The 17,154-nt window shown below is 64.4% G+C and overlaps 1 protein-coding gene across 4 annotated transcripts; it reads left to right on the top strand.

Annotated features, from left to right (window-relative positions):
* Positions 1–1,717: 1,717 nt before the first annotated feature.
* On the top strand, positions 1,718–15,788 carry KIF3C (kinesin family member 3C). Of its 4 annotated transcripts, none has more exons than XM_080584202.1 (8): positions 1,718–3,247; positions 7,348–7,449; positions 7,579–7,701; positions 7,905–8,023; positions 10,079–10,234; positions 10,435–10,543; positions 11,347–11,522; positions 12,395–15,788. In XM_080584202.1, exons 1-8 carry the CDS (start codon positions 1,826–1,828, stop codon positions 12,486–12,488), a joined length of 2,301 nt encoding a protein of 766 aa, XP_080440328.1. In that variant the 5' UTR covers positions 1,718–1,825; the 3' UTR covers positions 12,489–15,788. The 4 variants fall into 4 exon arrangements, with proteins under 4 accessions (XP_080440328.1, XP_080440329.1, XP_080440331.1 ...); XM_080584203.1 differs by having other exon boundaries at positions 10,438–10,543; XM_080584205.1 differs by having other exon boundaries at positions 10,079–10,195; positions 10,438–10,543.
* The last annotated feature ends 1,366 nt before the right edge of the window (positions 15,789–17,154 follow it).

The following is a 17,154-nucleotide window of genomic DNA, read 5'->3' on the forward strand; positions in this document are numbered from 1 at the left end:
ATCCTGAATCCCGTCCTGTATCCCAATGCTGCATCCCAATCCTGAGTCATGCCCCACATTCCAATCCCAAATCCTTTCCCACATCCCAGTCCCGCATTCCACTCCCAAATCATATCTCACATCCCACTCCTGCATCCCGATCCTGAGTCATGTTCCGCATCCCAATCCTGCATCCCAATCCCAAATCCCATCCTGCATCCCACTCCTGCATCCCAATCCTGAGTCATGTCTCGCATCCCAGTCCCGAATCCTGTCCTGCATCCCATCTTGCATCTCACTCCTGCATCCCAATCCTGAGTCATGTCCCGCATCCCAATCCTGCATCTACATCCCACATCCCAGTCCTGAGTCATGCCCCACATCCCAATCCCATTCCACATCCCAATCCCACATCCCAATCCTGTATCCCACTCCTGCATCCCAATCCTGAGTCATGCCCCACATCCCAATCCCAAATCCTGTCCCATATCCCAATCCTGCATCCCACTCCCAAATCATGTCTCACATCCCACTCCTGCATCCCAATCCCGAGTCATGTCTCTCATCCCATTCCTGCATCCCAATCCCAAATCCCATCCTGCATCCCACTCCTGCATCCCAGTCCCGAGTCATGCCCCACATCCCAATCCCAAATCATGTCTCACATCCCACTCCTGCATCCCAATCCTGAGTCATGTCCTACATCCCAATCCCAAATCCTGTCCCACATCCCACTCCTGCATCCCAATCCTGAGTCATGCCCCACACCCCAATCCTGAATCACATCCCACATCCCAATCCCGCATCCCAATCCCAAATCCCACCCCACATCCCAATCCTGCATCCTGATCCTGCATCACGTCCCACATCCCAACCCCGAGTCATGTCCTGCATCCCAATCCTGCATCGGAATCCTGAGTCACATCCCGCATCCCAATCCCGAATCCCACCCTGCATCCCAGTCCTGAGTCATGCCCCACACCCCAGTCCTGAATCACATCCCACATCCCAATCCTGCATCCTGATCCTGCATCACGTCCCACATCCCAACCCCGAGTCATGTCCTGCATCCCAATCCTGCATCCCACTCCTGCATCCCAGTCCTGAGTCATGCCCCACACCCCAGTCCTGAATCACATCCCACATCCCAATCCTGCATCATGTCCTGCATCCCAATCACACATCCCAATCCTGCATCATGTCCCACATCCCAACCCTGCATCCCAGTCCCGAATTCTGTCCCGCATCCCACTCCTGCATCGCAATCCTGAGCCACGCCCCGCATCCCGACCCCAAATCCCATCCCGCATCCCAACCCCGCACCCCGATCCTGAGCCACGCCCCGCATCCCGACCCCGCATCCCGGCCCCCATCCCAACCCCGCACCCCAACCCCGCACCCCAAATCCCCCCCCACCCCCCACCCCCCCCTTCCCCTTCCCCGCCCCCCCCCCCCCCCATCCCCATCCCCGTGCCCGGCAGCCTCCCCGCGCGCCCCCGCACCTCCGTGCCCGCGCGTGTGCGCGCCCCCGCGCCCGCGCAGCCAATGAGCCGCGCGCCCGCCCCCCTCCCCCCCCCCCCCATAGCCCGGCCCCGCCCGGCCCCGCGCCGCCGCCGCCGCCGCCGCCCCTCGCCCGCCCCCGGCCCGGGGCCGCGGCTGGCAGCGGCAGGGCAGCGGCAGCGCCGAGCGGGGCCGGACGGGGCCGGGCGGGTCCGGACGGGTCCGAACGGGACCGAACGGTTCCGAACGGGGCCGAACGGGGCCGAACGGGGCCGGACGGGGCCGAACGGGGCCGAACGGGGCCGGACGGGGCTGAGCGGGGCCGGACGGGGCCGGACGGGGCGCCATGGCCGGCAGGGCCCGCGGTAGCGTCGGCGGCGGCGAGGCGCTGCGGGTGGTGGCGCGGTGCCGGCCGCTGAGCCGGCGGGAGGAGGCGGCGGGCTGCGAGCGCATCGTGGAGCTGGAGGCCGGGCTGGGCCGCGTGAGCATCCGCAACCCCCGCGCGGCGCCCGGCGAGCCGCCCAAGACCTTCACGTTCGACGCCGTCTACGACGCCGGGTCGCGGCAGGCCGAGCTGTACGACGAGAGCGTGCGGCCGCTGGTGGACGCGGTGCTGCGGGGCTTCAACGGCACCGTGCTGGCCTACGGGCAGACGGGCACCGGCAAGACCTACACCATGCAGGGCTCGTGGGCCGAGCCGGAGAAGCGCGGCGTCATCCCCAGCGCCTTCGAGCACATCTTCACGCACATCTCGCGCTCGCAGAACCAGCAGTACCTGGTGCGCGCCTCCTACCTGGAGATCTACCAGGAGGAGATCCGCGACCTGCTGGCCAAGGACCCCGGCAAGAAGCTGGAGCTGAAGGAGAGCCCCGAGACGGGGGTGTACATCAAGGACCTCTCCTCCTTCGTCACCAAGAACGTCAAGGAGATCGAGCACGTGATGAACCTGGGCAGCCAGGCGCGCGCCGTGGGCAGCACCAACATGAACGAGTACAGCTCGCGCTCCCACGCCATCTTCCTCATCACCGTCGAGTGCAGCGAGACGGGGCCCGACGGCGAGGAGCACATCCGCGTGGGCAAGCTCAACCTGGTGGACCTGGCCGGCAGCGAGCGCCAGGGCAAAATGGGCGCCCACGGCGAGCGCCCCAAGGAGGCGTCCAAGATCAACCTCTCCCTCTCCGCCCTGGGCAACGTCATCTCCGCCCTCGTGGACGGCCGGAGCACGCACATCCCCTACAGGGACTCCAAGCTCACCCGCCTGCTGCAGGACTCCCTGGGGGGCAACGCCAAGACCATCATGGTGGCCACCCTGGGCCCGGCCTCCCACAGCTACGACGAGAGCCTCTCCACCCTCAGGTTCGCCAACAGGGCCAAGAACATCAAGAACAAGCCCCGGGTGAACGAGGACCCCAAGGACACGTTGCTGCGGGAGTTTCAGGAGGAGATCGTCCGGCTGAAGGCCCAGCTGGAGAAGCGCGGCATGCTGGGCAAGAAGAGGAGAAGGAGCAGCCGGAGGAAGAAGGCGGTGGACGGAGAAAGCGCCACGGAGAACGAAGGGGAGGACGACAACGAGGACGGCCTGGAGAAGAACATGGAGAACTACCTGAAGGAGCAGAAGGAGAGGCTGGAAGAGGAGAAAGCCGCTATCCAGGACGACCACAGCCTGGTGAGCGAGGAGAAGCAGAAGCTGCTGGAGGAGAAGGAGAAGATGATAGAGGACCTGCGGAAGGAGCAGGAGGCCACGGAGCTGCTGGCCACCAAGTACAAGGTACGTGTCGCCACGTGGGGGGCACGTGTGAGCGATGCTGGGGTGCAGCCTGCGTTGCTGTGGGCACTTGTGGGGTGTCCCAAGTTGGGTGTCCCAAGTTGGGTGTCCCAAGTTGGGTGCCCAAGTTGGGTGTCCATGCTGGGTGTCCATTGTGGGTGTCCATGCTGGGTGTCCCAAGTTGGGTTCCCAAGCAAGGTGCCCAAACTGGGTGCCCCAGCGAGGTGCCCGAGCGAGGTGCCCAAGGGGACCCCGATGCCGCTGGGCAGTGGTGGGCCGGGGTTGCCCTCAGGCACAGATCCCCACCGGGCCCTTTTGTGGGTGCTGCTGGGGGCGCGGGGCCACCCGTCCGGGCCCGCTGGTGGCACGAGCGCGCCGTGCTCCGCGCCGACCCTCGGCACAACAAAGCAGCTCGCGGCGGGGCGGGGGAGATGCTGCGGATCCGTACCCGCCGCCCCGAGGTGGCCCCGGGAACATGCCCAGGGCTGGGGCCGGGGCTCTGCCGGCTCAGGGATGCTCGGGGATTTGGGGCTGAGCGCGAGAGGGGTGGCAGCAGCCCCAGCCCAGCCCCGGGGCCGTGCCCCTCTCCTGCTCCTGGCCCTGCCGTGGCGGTGCCGGCAGCACCGGCCCTGTCTCAGCCGCTCGGGGCTGCTGCGGGCCCCGCCTGGGCGCAGGGATGGGATGAAGGCGGCCCCTGGACGCGGGTGCTGAGCCACAGCCCCACCGCCCCTCTGTCAACAGCATCACGCCAGGCTGGGAATTTGGGGGATGTGGGGAGGGAGGGGACGCCCCCGTGCCACCCCCGTGGCCAGCACGGTGCCTGCTGCAGCCCCAGCGCGCGGTGCCAAGCCCCCAGGGCTGCTTGCAGCAGGCCCCCGGGGTGGCTGTGATGTCTGCTCCTCCGGGACGTGCGGGACACGGGTGTGCCTGGGGGGCTCACGGGGGCGGGGGGAGCCCCTTCCCTCGGTCCCTGCTGGGGCAGGGCTCTGGGCAGGTGCTGGGCTCCCCGTTACGCCCCGGTGCCGGAGGGGTCCCCGCCATGCAGGGATGGTCCCGGCAGCGCCCCGAGGCAGGGACCGGCCAGCCTGGTGTCACCAGGGGCACGCGGCCTTGTGCCCAGCTGTGTGACACGGCCAGGGACGCGTGGCCCTGCCCGGTCACCTGCGTGGCACGGGGACCCGTGGGCTCGCACGGGGCCGTGCCACCAGGGCCGAGCTGCGTGGGGCCAGCGCGGCGCTGGCCGTGGCCCGCTCGGGGCCGGGGGGCTCGGTGCCGGGCGGCTCGCAGGGCCGGGGTGCCGCGTCCCGCAGCGGTGCCGTGCCGCAGGTCCTGGCTGGCAGCCGTCCCGCCGTGTCTCCCGGTCCGGCGCGGCGCAGCGGGTCTGGCTCGGGGCCACGGCGTGCCCTGTAATTGCTGAGTAACGAGGCAGGGCCGGAGGCCAGGATGATGCTGCAGCCCCTCCGGTGGCCTCCGCAGCCTCCAGCTGTGGGGGCCCGGTTCAGCATCGCCCCGCGGGGGCAAAACCGCCCCTGGCCGGCAGCGGAGGGGCTGAGCCCCCTGCGGTGCCCTCTCCGGTGGGCGCAGGGGGGTTTCTTGGCGCCCACGGGCGGCTTGGCCACGTGGCGGTGTGAAAAGAGGCATCGGACAGCACGGCATGGACCCTCGTGGGCACTCTGTCCCCGTGGCCACAGCGGGGCTGGCACAAAGGCAGCCCCTGTGCTGGGGGTTGGGGGGGCACCGGCACGCGTGGGAGCGAGCATGGGGCACGCGGGGCACCCTGCCCACGCGTGGGCGACGTGTGCCGGACCCATGCACGTCTGTACGGGCACGGGGCCTCGTGCACCATCCTGCTTAGATGCTCCGAGAGCCGTGGGGCACCCCGCTCGGACAGACGTGCGCCGCTGCCCCCAGACGGACGTGCTCCAGGCGGGTGTGCGCCGTCCCACGCAGGCAGACGTGCACCACGGCACGGGGACAGCCGCGGTGTCCTGCTCGGGCGGACGTGCAGCGGGCGGCCTCTTCCCTCCGCAGGTTGCGGGGTCGGGGCGCCGGTTGCCGGCACGGCTGAGCCGGGGGCTCGGGCCACAGAGCGGCGCTGGGCTCAGGTGCTGCAAATCCGAGCAATAAAAGGCAAATTTCCACGCGTAAAGCAGGGCGCCCGACATCTGCCGCGGGCGTCCTGCAGCCGCGGGGCAGCGGGCGCTGCGGGGGCAGCGCTGCGATCCCGCTCCCTGCTCAGGGCCGGGGCGCATCGGGGCACGGGCGGGCGCCGGAGGAGTTATTTGGGGGGGCAGGAAGCGGGCTGCAGCGAGAGGCTTGGAGTTCAGCCGTATTTAGGCAGACTGAGAGCCGTCTCCGCCGCGGTAAATAAACGCTTCTGCGGGGAGACGGCACCGGGACTGAAACACCCTTCGGCGCAGCAGCACCCCTGGCAGCGAGGACCCGCGCTGCACCGCCTGGGTCCCGGCCTCTCCACCCCGGGGGGCAGCTCCCCGGCGTCCCCGGGCCGCGGCGTCGGGTGCCCCACGAGCCCGTGCAACGGCTGGGAAGGGAAAAAAAGCAAATAAACAAACAAAAAACAGGGAAAAAAATGGGGAATGAGCAGTCCTGCCCCAGAAACCCGCGTGCCTGGGGAAACGCTCGTCCCCTTCGCGCGGCGTCACCGCCCTCGGGCCTCGCAGTTGCTTGGAGACGGCGGCGAGGGGGGTCCCGGGGGGGTGCAGCCTTTGTCACGGCCCGCCCTCGGGGCGCTCACACGAGCGTGCAAACGTTGGTGTGCAGGGGGTGAACGGGAGGGCACGCGTGTGCGAGCGCCCGCGCACGTGGGCGTGCGGAGCTGTGTGCGTGTACACGGGCGCGTGTAGGGCTGTGCGTGTGCACGCTGGGTGCGCGTGTGCCCACCGGCGGGTGCGCGAGTGTGCACAGCCGTGTGACGGGGAGCCCCTTGCCCTGGGGAGGTGTCGGGAAGCACAGCTGGGGGGGATGGGGGTGGGGATGGGGTGGGTGGGATGGGGTGGGATGGGGATGGGGATGGGATGGGATGGGATGGGGATGGGATGGGGATGGGGATGGGATGGGGATGGGATGGGATGGGGATGGGGATGGGATGGGGATGGGGATGGGGATGGGGATGGGGATGGGATGGGGATGGGGATGGGGATGGGATGGGATGGGATGGGATGGGATGGGATGGGATGGGATGGGATGGGATGGGATGGGATGGACAGAAGAGGGTGGGATGGGGTGGGTGGGTTTGGAGGGCTGGGGTGTGTTGGGATGGATGGGACGGGGTGTGTGGGGTGCGGTAGGATAGGATGGGAGGGATAAGATGGGATGGGGTGGGAGGGATGGATGGGCTGTGGGGGTCAGGGTGGGACCAGCCCAGGGGAAACGGTGGCAGAGGTGGGTGCCCAGCTCTGTGCCTGGCAGGGCTGGAGCGGGGAGCTCGGATCCTGCCCCGGGTCACCAGCTGCTCCGAGCGCTGCAGGGCCCAAACTGTGCTCGTGGCGCTCGGCTCGGCCCGGCCGGACCCCGCACACCCGCAGCGCCCCCGGGGCTCGCAGCTGGGCGGGAGGAAGCGGGATGGAAGCAGCCCCGTCCCCGTCCCCGTGTCCCTGCCTCCTGCGGATGGGCCCCGCCGTGGCGCCGAGCTGGGTGCCGGGGGGGCTGAGCTCCCCTGCGCCCCTGGGGGTGGGTGCTGGGGGTGCTGAGCCCCTTCCCCAGGGCGCTCGGGCTGTGGGTGGCCAGGTCCTCCCACCCCAGCTTCGTGTAACGAGGGTCAGCCCGACGAGCTTGGGGGGGCCGTCGAGTCCAGCTCCTGGCTCCGCACGGCAGCACCCCAAAACCAGACCGCCCCGTGTCCGAGAGCGTCGTCCCAGCGCTGCTCGAAGCCCCGCAGCTCGGTGCCGTGCCCACGTCCCTGGGGGGCCCGTCCCAGCGCCCGACCGCCTCTGGGTGCAGAGCCTTCCCCTAACACCACCCTGACCCTCACCTGTCCCCGCTCCCTGCCGTCCCCTCGGGTCCTGTCCCCAGAGAGCAGAGCTCGGCGCCTGCCCCCTCCCGGAGGTGCGCTGCCCCCCAGCCCCTCTCTGCCCCCCCCCCAGGCCATGGAGAGCAAGCTGCTGATCGGCGGCAGGACCATCATGGACCACACCAACGAGCAGCAGAAGATGCTGGAGCTGAAGCGGCAGGAGATCGCCGAGCAGGTACCGCGGGGCCCTGCCCTCCGCACGGAGACCGTCCCCGGGGCTGGGGGCGGGGGGGGCAGCGTGCCCGGGGCTGGGGGGGGGGGCCGGTGCCCGAGCCAGCCCTCAGCATCTTCCCCCCGGCCGCAGAAACGCCGCGAGAGGGAGATGCAGCAGGAGATGCTGCTGCGGGACGAGGAGACCATGGAGCTGCGGGAGACGTACACGTCACTGCAGCAGGAGGTGGAGATCAAAACCAAGAAGCTGAAGAAGGTGAGAGGGTTGGGGGGGGCGTGGGGGGGGACACGCACACACGGACGTGCCCTCGGTCCTTGTCTCAAGGCGGGTACGTCCACCCTGCCTTGTCTGCGGCCCCCCCCTGGGACCTGCTGGCCCGGAGGAGGCTCCGAGCACGGCCCCGGGGGGGGCACCATGCCGGGGGCTGGGGGCTGACGGCCCCCCCCCCCCCGGCCCAGCTGTATGCCAAGCTGCAGGCGGTGAAGGCGGAGATCCAGGACCAGCACGACGAGTACATCCGCGTGCGGCAGGACCTGGAGGAGGCGCAGAACGAGCAGACGCGGGAGCTGAAGCTCAAGTAGGTGGCCCCGAGCCCGCGGGGGGGGGGGGGACGGGGCGCGGACCCCCCCGCAGCAGTAGCAGCAGTTCGGGTGGGGGCATGGTGACGGGGCTGGGTGTCACGGGGCGTCCCCCCCTGCCCCAGCTCAGCCCCACGTCCCAGCAGCTCGGGGAGCTCTCCAACGAGGAGCCCCCGGCCCCTTTGGGGGTTTCTGACCCCAAACGGCAGCGCCGGGGCGGGTGCAGAGCAGTGACCCCATGGGCAATGCCCGGGGGCTGTGGGCATGGAGGTGTCAGAGGCCACGGGCACGGAGGGCACCAGGACACCGAGCTGGAAATCGCCGCTCCCCCCGTGCCCCGTTTGTGCCCCCGGGTGGGCGCAGCGAGGTGCAGGGGCCCCCGGTTCCCTCCAGAGCACCCCGGAAACGCAGGTTCGGCCCCACCACCCCCAGTGGGTCTGTTTGCACTGCAAGCAATTATTTTATCCAATATCTTAAAATAACAGCCCAGACACGTATAAATATTTCAGCATTTTCGTGATAAAATATTCAGAATTCTACTCCGAGCAGAATTTCATTTGGGTTTTACTACCCGGCCTTTTGAACGTGATTAAAACGTTTTAAGAGCCGGCAAACTCAAGTAAGCAATTCATCCACTCAGAACGGCCTTCTGCAGCTTCCCAATTTACCCAAAAAACAACGCGGGAACACAAAAATTCCCTCTGGGGTCAATTTGATTGAGGTCTCCCTTATTTTCCGGCCTGGCGGCTGCGCGGCGGCACTGGGGCAGGGAGCGGACATCCCGTCTGCACTGCGCGTGGGGAAGCGGCGCTGCCGCGACAGCGTGGCCACTTTGGATTTCCATCCTCCGAAGGGATTTTCAAAATGAATTAAGGCTTAAAAAAAAAAAAAAAGCCAAAAAAAAAAAAAAGCTACAAGAATAATCCGGGGCTGAGAGGAAATGCTCTTAGCGAGGCCGACGGGGCTGGCGGGACGCCGGCAGGGGGCTGTAATCCTGGCCTGCCCACGGCCGGGGGGGCATGGGGGGCAGCGAGTGCTGTGCAAGGGCCCAAGGGGGGGCAGGGGGGTTGGGGGGGGGAGCATCTGGCTCCTGGCTGGGTTTGGGGTGTCCCCAGGGGGTTCCTGGGTGCATCGGTGGGCCGCAGGGTGCTGTGAGGGCTTGGCAGTGGGGGCTGCGCTGCAGACTGCGCGGTGCAAACTGCACGGTGCAGGCTGCACTGCAAATCGTGCACTGCAAGCTGCACGGTGCAGGCTGCACGGTGCAGGCTGCACTGCAAATCGTGCACTGCAAGCTGCACGGTGCAGGCTGCACGGTGCAGAACGCATGTTGCAGACTGCTTTGCAAATTGTGCGTTGCAAACTGCACGTTGCAAACTGTTTGTTGTGAGTTGAACGTTGCAGACTGCATTCAGCATGTGCATTGCAAATTGTGCGTTGCAGGCTGCACATTGCAGGCTGCACATTGCAAACTGCATGTTGCAGGCTGCATTGCAAACTGTGTGTCACAAACTGCATTGCAATCTGCACGTTGCAGACTGCCTTGCAAATTGGGGTGCTCCAAACTGCACATCGCAGGCTGCATTGCAAACGGTGCGTTGCAAATTGCACCTTGCAAACTGCAAATCACAGAGTGCATTGGAAACTGCACGTTGCAAACCACGTGTTGCAAACTGCACACCGCAGGCTGCATTGCAAACGGCGCGTTGCAAACTGCACGTTGCAGACCGCGCGTTGCAGACGGTGCCCGGGGACCCGCAGGGCAGCGGGCGGCGGGGCTGTGGCCCGGAGGCAGCGCGCAGAGCTGACGATGTTTCTTCGCCCCTCTCTGAATGACAGTCTTCCTCTGCCCTTTCTCTCCTGCCTCGCCCACCCCTGCCGGATCCCACCCTGCGGACCCTCCCTGCCCCCCTGCGCCCCGCCGTGTCCTCCCCTGTCCTGCTCCTCCCTCCTCGCCCCCCACCTCCGCTCTCCCTCCTGTCCCCTCGACCCCTTCCTCTCCTGCTCCTTCCCCCCCCCCCATCTCTCCCCCCTCTCCTGGCCTGTGCCCCGCGCAGGTACTTGATCATCGAGAACTTCATCCCGCCGGAGGAGAAGAACAAGATCGTGAACCGCCTGTACTTCGACTGCGAGGAGGACCAGTGGAAGTTCCAGCCGCTGGTGCCGGCCGGCGGGTGCGTGCGGCTCCCCGCCAGCTGGGGCGAGGAGCGGGGGTGAGCTGGGCCCGGTTGGTGCCACCGCTGTGGGATGGGGACCTGGGGACGCGGCGGAGGTGTGGCGGGTGGGAGCCTCCCCTCCGCCTGCTGGGGTCCGCGTCCTGCGCTCGGGGCTGTGCCCAGCGCAGCTCCGCACCCTTGGGGCCGGCAGCGTTTGCGCGCCCTGAGGGACCTTCCTCGCCTCGCTCCCTTTTCAGAAGCAGCGGCCAGATGAAGAAGAGGCCCACCTCTGCCGTGGGGTACAAGAGACCCATCAGCCAGTACGCCCGCGTCGCCATGGCCATGGGCTCTCATCCGCGGTACCGGGTAAGGGGGGGAAGTGGGGGGCGCAGAGGGGACAGGGCGTCCTTGGGGGGGGGGGGGTGGATGGGTGGGTGGAAGGATGGAAGGATGGATGGATGGATGGATGAAGGGATGGATGGATGGATGGGTGGATGAAGGGATGGATGGATGGATGGATGGATGGGTGGATGGATGGGTGGATGGAAGGATGGAAGGATGGATGGATGGATGGATGGATGGATGGAAGGATGGATGGATGGATGGATGAAGGGATGGATGGATGGGTAGATAGATGAAGGGATGGATGGATGGATGGATGGGTGGATGGATGGATGGATGGATGGGTGGATGAAGGGATGGATGGATGGATGGATGGATGGATGGAAGGATGGATGGATGGATGGATGGGTGGGTGGGTGGGTGGGTGGATGGATGATAGCTCCAGACAGCTGGAGAGAAGATGGAGTAAATAAGACTTGATGACTGGAGATACTTGAGATAAAGCTCCCAGCTTTGAGAGCCTTGGCCCCATTTTTCGGGCCGGTGGCTGTGCCCATCAGCCAGTCCTTGAGCTGCTGGCTCACTGCCTCTGCCGGCTACTGCTGCTTGTCTGAGGGGACGAGGACGTTCAGCCTTGTCTGCTGGTGCCGTGAAAGAGCAGAAGAGCCTGAGCAGAGCAGGGCGCAGCAGCAGCCAGAAGAGGGTCCCTGTTCCCCGCGGGGGTTCAGCCTCGCTCGGCGATGCGGACCTGCCCGAGGTGGTGCCTCGCCGCTTTGCCGTGCGGTGACTCCCTGCGTTGTCTTTCCCTTCTCCCTGTCCTGCTGCAGGCTGAGAACATCATGTTCTTGGAGCTGGACCTCTCCCCTCCAGCCGTGTTTGAGTTCGAGCGGAGCAGGGACCCGGCCGAGCAGGACCCGCGGGCCCTGCACCTGGAGAGGCTGATGCACCTCGACAGCCTCCTGGAGCGGCCGGCGGCCTCCCGGGTGAGGAAGTCCCGCTCCTGGTGAGTGCACGGGCACCGTGGCTGGGATGTGCTGCGTGGGGCTGCGCAGGACCCGAGGGGGAGCTGCAAAGCCGAGGGCATGGAGCAGCCTGGAAATGTTTCCTGTCTCTAGTTGGAGGCAGCTTTGGGGTCCAAGGGGAGCCCAACACCCAATTCACCTCCACCCCGCTGAGCTGCTGCCCCGCAGGGCCTCCTGTGCCCCCCGTTGCTTTGGGGTTTAAATCTAGCTGTGAATTGCTAGCGTGTAATAATATTTAAAAACGTGGATAACGTTGCTTTTGTAATGGCTGTTAAATGAGCGTTAAATGAGAAGGCTCTGGGAGAGCTCACAGCAGCCTGCCCGTGCCTGAAGGGGGCTGCAGGAGAGATGGGGAGGGACTCTGTCAGGGGTGTAGGGACAAGACAAGGCGTAAGGGCTTTAAACTCAGAAAGGGGAGGTTTAGATCAGACATGAGGGAGAAATTGTTCAATATGAGGGCGGCGAGGCCCTGAGCAGGCTGCACCGAGGAGCTGGGGGTGCCCCATCCCTGGCAGTGCCCAAGGCCAGGCTGGATGGGGCTGGGGGCAGCCTGGGCTGGGGGCAGGGGTCGTGCCCATGGCAGGGGTGGCACTGGAGGGGCTCTGAGGGCCCTGCCAGCCCAAACCTTTCCAGGATTCTGTGAATCTGTGAAAAACAGGATGATGACGGCAATCCATCATCGCATACACACACCCAGGATGACCGTGCACAAGGCGCAGCGCTGCCCAGCGCTGGGTGTCCTTGGGCGCTGCCTGCATAGGAAATCACAGAGAAAGCAGCAGGGTCTGGGGGAGGAGACGGGGGAAGAGGAAGCAGAAGGGAGACAGTTTTCTGCTCGTGCCACCCCCGCCAGGTGCCAGACGCCGCGGTCGCTGCCGTCCTCCACCACGCACGTCGCCCTCGACGCCGGTTCCCCGCGCGCCTCCACGACGCCGGCGCAGGAGTGACCGCCCCGACCGCCCCCCCCCCGCGAGGACTGTGCCCGTCGGCGGCTGCCTCCAGTGCCGGGGCCCAGGAACGGCCCCGCCGGCAGCACCTCCACCGCTCCCAGTCCGTCTTTGTCTTCAGCTACTTTGGTGTGCGCCTGTGTTTGTGTGAGACGCTCGTGAGCAGCCCCCCCCCCCCCCCCTCGGGGCGATGGGAGCTGCCCCTTTCCTCCCTCCCCCCCAACCCCCCGCCCCCCCCCAGTCTGGATCTGTCACTTTATTTATTTAACGTATTTATTTATGGAGTGGTTGGTGAGCAGAGTCAGGAGGCGCGTTGGCGCTGCGGGACGCCCGAGGCTGGCACCGCGCGGGTCCCTTCGCTGGGACGCGGGGCCCCGAACCCCCCGAACCCCCCGAGCCCCCCGAGCCCCCCGAGCCCCCCGCCCCGCGGCCCCCACGGCTTTGGCACGGGGCGAGGCAGCCCCGGACCCTCCCCGCTGCACTCGCTGGATCCCACGGAGCTTGCCCTGCTGTCTGTGCTGCGGGTTGTGGCAACGTCTGCAAGGTTTTGGAGACTTCCCGGTGGCAGACCCTTACGCTGGGCTTGCTGGAGACCACGGGGGACTCTCCAGGCTGCATCGACACCGGTGGCAGCGGCGATGTCTCGCTGACTTCTGCACGTGGCTGTCCCTCCGCGATGCCGGCTCCATCCACCACGAAGGCCTGCAAGCTGACCAAAGCAAGTCGGTGCCGGTGGCGCTGGGGCTTTGTCCGCATGTGCCACCCTCCGGAGCTGGCTGGCCGGGTCCTGCATGGTTGTCTGACACCCGGCTCGCTCCAGTCCCTGACCGTGTGCGTGAGTAACTCCTCAGAGCAAGGGCAGGAGGTGGGAAGCTCCGTCCCCTTCCACCCAGCTCTCCCCAGGAGCCCCGTAGTCTGAGGAGCGGCATCGCCTGAGTGAAACCCACGCGACGCTGCCCGCCGTCCTGGCAACTACAGGCAACGCAGCCCAAAATGGTGATGCCTGGAGGAGCGACTTCAGCACAGCTCTCCTCTGGGCTGCAAATGCTGCGTGGGGGCCTGGGGAACGCTTCTGGTCGCTCGGTGGGTGGTGGAGGGAGAGCTAATGGACGCGAGACGGGTAATGGATGGGTAAGTGAGCAGCAAGCAGCAGGGCTCCTCCGCCCGGCACAGCCATCTGAAACCCATCCCAGGCAGCAGCACAGAGTTGCCAGGGCGTCCTTCGGTGTCCCCGAATGGTTCAGCTTTGGGCAGTAGGATTGGAGAGGGGTCCGGGACCATTTCTGTGCCAGGGCAGCAGCTCGGGCACAGAAAGCCGTGGTTTATCTGGGACGGTTTCCAGATGTGAGGAGGTGGGGCTGAGTTACAGGGTCCCGATGGACGGGGGAGCGACCCCCGGAGCACCGGGAGGATGTGGGTCGGCTGAAGCCAGTCCTGAAGCCAGAAGGGATGGGGCGCTGGCATGGAGGGGAAACCTCAGCTGCAGCCGCTTGGGGCCAGGTGCCACCTCTCGGGAGAGGCCCCGCAGCCGCGCGGCCGGGCTGGGGTGCGCGAACCTTCGTGCTCGTCCCCCGACCCATCCTCTGCTCTGCTGCGGGGCCTTCTCCCCTTGCCCCGTGGCACTGCCCTGCTTTGTGTTAACTGATCCGTGCTTCTGCTGCCGTCATCCTTTCTCTGCCTGTGTCCCACGACGCCCCTCGGGGGTCTTGGCCCCTCTGTGCCAGCCCGCAGGGCAGTCACCGTGCCCTGTGGGGAAGCCGAGAAGGCTGGCGAGCCCTGGCTCCTGCAGACACCCACGGTATTTAGAGGAACCGCACGATGCTGCTTGGGGCAGGATGGCGAAATGCCTTCCTTCGGTTTGAATACAAACTTGCCCTGAAGTCCCACGTGTGGCTGGGAATTGAACAGCGAAGGCTGCACGGTTGGGTAGGGAAAAAAATCCCAGGGAGGGGAGCGAGTGCGGAGCTGCTGAGCGCAGGACGGGGCTGCCCCCGTGCCCGGCCTCCTGCCCTCGGGAGCAGGGTGTGCGAGGAAGGATCCTTGGTGGTGGAAGACGGGTCTCTGGGTCTTCATGGCTGGTGGCGAGTTCTTCAGCCTGCTGCCAGCGCCGTGGCAGGGTGGCGTCCCCGGGCTGCACCCGGAACAAAGTGCAACTGTGGAACCAGTGGCTGGGGGACCCAGCTCCGTCCTCCATTTCCAGGATGGCCTCGGGGAGTGGAGGTCGGAAAGCAGAGACCTAGGAAAGGAAGAAGCTGTCTGCACGGCATCCTGCGGGGATATTTTCTCTTCCCTTCTTCCTTGCCTTCCAGCTGCCCCAAGTTCATTTTCAGCCGGGTCAGCTGAAACCGTCGGGACCGGGCTCACCGTGGGCTCTGCCAGGAGACCCCCAGCACCCCAGCGGACACCACAGCGAGCCGGTGGCGGGGGCCAGCAACGTGCCGCCACCCGCGGGCTCCATCACCCGCCCTGCTCCTGGCTTGGCTTTTGGAGCTTGTCTGTCGTGGGACGGCCCCGCAGCGAGGTGTCCCCCCCCCGCGTGACAAAGCCACGGTCCCTGCGTCCCCATCCGGCGCTGCCGGCCCCGCGGCCAGCTAGCCGAAACGCCGCCAGGCCGTGGGCCGGGGACGCTGCTGCCCCTGCCTTGCAACGCCGGGCCGGGCCGCTCGCAGCCTCCCTGCGTTGCTGCAACAACCTGGGATGTATATTTGTAACGTTCTGTGTTCTGCGTATGTTGGTGCGTGTGTATTTACATAGGAATGTGTGTAGGCGTGTGTGGGTGCGCGCGCGCGTGTGTAGCCAAGGGATCTCTCTACCTTCGATGTGAGTGACTGTACAGGGGCAAGTTCCAGAGGGGGTCAGTGGGCTGGGGTGGGGCCCTTTTTTAATTTTAATCGGTTATTTAGTTATTTTTGGTTTCAGGTTCGGATTTTATTTTATTTTTGCAAGGGGTGGGCTGGGGTCTGTTTCGGATTGATTGACAAGGTGAGGGCCTTGATTAGGACCAAAATTTTGTGCCTGTTGCTATGGTGATCTATTTAGAAATCAAAAGTTTACTGTACGGTGGCCCATCCTCGTCACTCTATACATAATGAATATACAGGACATATTATAAATATATATATATTATACATACTGTATGGAGAGAGGTCACGAATCTCACACCCCCTCTGGCTTTGGATGGACACCTCTTCAATATTCTGTAATGTAGCTTTGACTCAGTGCTGGACGTGCTCAGAAGGCGTCGGCACTCCTCAAAAACTGGCAATGACACCAATAAAGGAATGAGCATCATCGCGCAGAGCGTCCGTCGCCTCCTTCGTCGCGGTGCTGGGGCTCCCCGCAGAGGGTTTGGGATCAGGGCTGCTGCTGCTGCACGAGCCGGGGCAAGGTCACTTGCTGGCCTTCATTTCTCCGCATATTTTTTCCTGTTTCATTTAAGACAGCATTTGCACCAAAACAGCTGTCATCGGCAGGAAGCCTCACCGGGACGAGAGCTAGGAGCTGGCCTCGGTGAGCCTTGTGGGTCCCTTCCAAGGGGAGATACTCTATGATCTAAGCAGCAAAGCTACGGTTTTGCTACCTACGAGCACTCTATAAAAAGCTAAGCACAAGCTCTAAGGGTACAGAGAGGCGCATGTAAGTCAGAACCTTGATTTTGAGGGATTTTGTTTTACATGCCCAGTTCCTTCCAGCTCTGTGATGACATCGGGAACGGGAACTTATGCAGGTCTGAGCAATGGCCCTTCCTTACAGGCTGCTGCTGGGAGCTCTTCCCAGGGCTGTCCGGGGCAGGGACGGGGCAAAATCAGGGAGGAGACACACACTGAGATGGGAAAGAAAGAAAGAAAGAAAGAAAGAAAGAAAGAGGAGCAAGGAGGCAGTCCGTTGGTGCATGAGTAGTGAGAGAAAGATGAAAGAAAGACGGCTCACTGTACACCAGGGAACAGATTATAACATCAGGGAAAAAAAAGGATGTGATGATTTTTATTTATTTATTTATTTATTGCTTCGCTGTTCTTTAAAAGGTCAGCTGCGATCAGATGGCTCAAAATAAATGTCAGCGAAGAAGGGCTCAGGACTCAGGCTAAACCAAGGAAGCGGTGGGTTAAAGACTACTTATAGAGGCTGGGTGCTTCCAAATCAGCTGGGTCTGGTTAAAGTCAGGCTGAGGTATGGGGGGGAGCTGGTAAGGCAACCTCTGAGCTGCCAGTGAGGACTACAAGGTCTTATAGACCTTGTAAAGACCAGGCAAGGTGTCCAACCAGGGGCAGGGCAAACATCAAGAACATCTTTTAAAGAGGGGATGGGAGGACTCGGGGAGTTACATTCCCAACCAACTTCAACCCCTGAAAAGATGCTGAACGGGTGAACAAAATCCACTCGGAGGCATCCACAAGGTGAAAAGTAACAGCCAACGTGGTTTGGTGCAAACCACACCAAACCAGCTTAGTTTTATTCCAGTTTTCTTCCGCTTAGAGACTTCAGTAAAACTTCTGAGACTGGCCAATGTGGCACGTTGAAAGTGAGAAGAGAAACACATCTTATGCCAGCAGTTGTCAAACGATGGCATTTTCTGCAGATTTGGTACAGCTCCGTGTTTTCACTGGCAATTTGAGTGCGAGAGCAGAAAATATGCTTACTACATTTGCAGAAAACACCCCATGAA

The sequence above is a fragment of the Anser brachyrhynchus genome, assembly GCF_964034855.1.
Source record: "Anser brachyrhynchus genome assembly, chromosome: 3".
NCBI lineage: Eukaryota > Metazoa > Chordata > Aves > Anseriformes > Anatidae > Anser > Anser brachyrhynchus.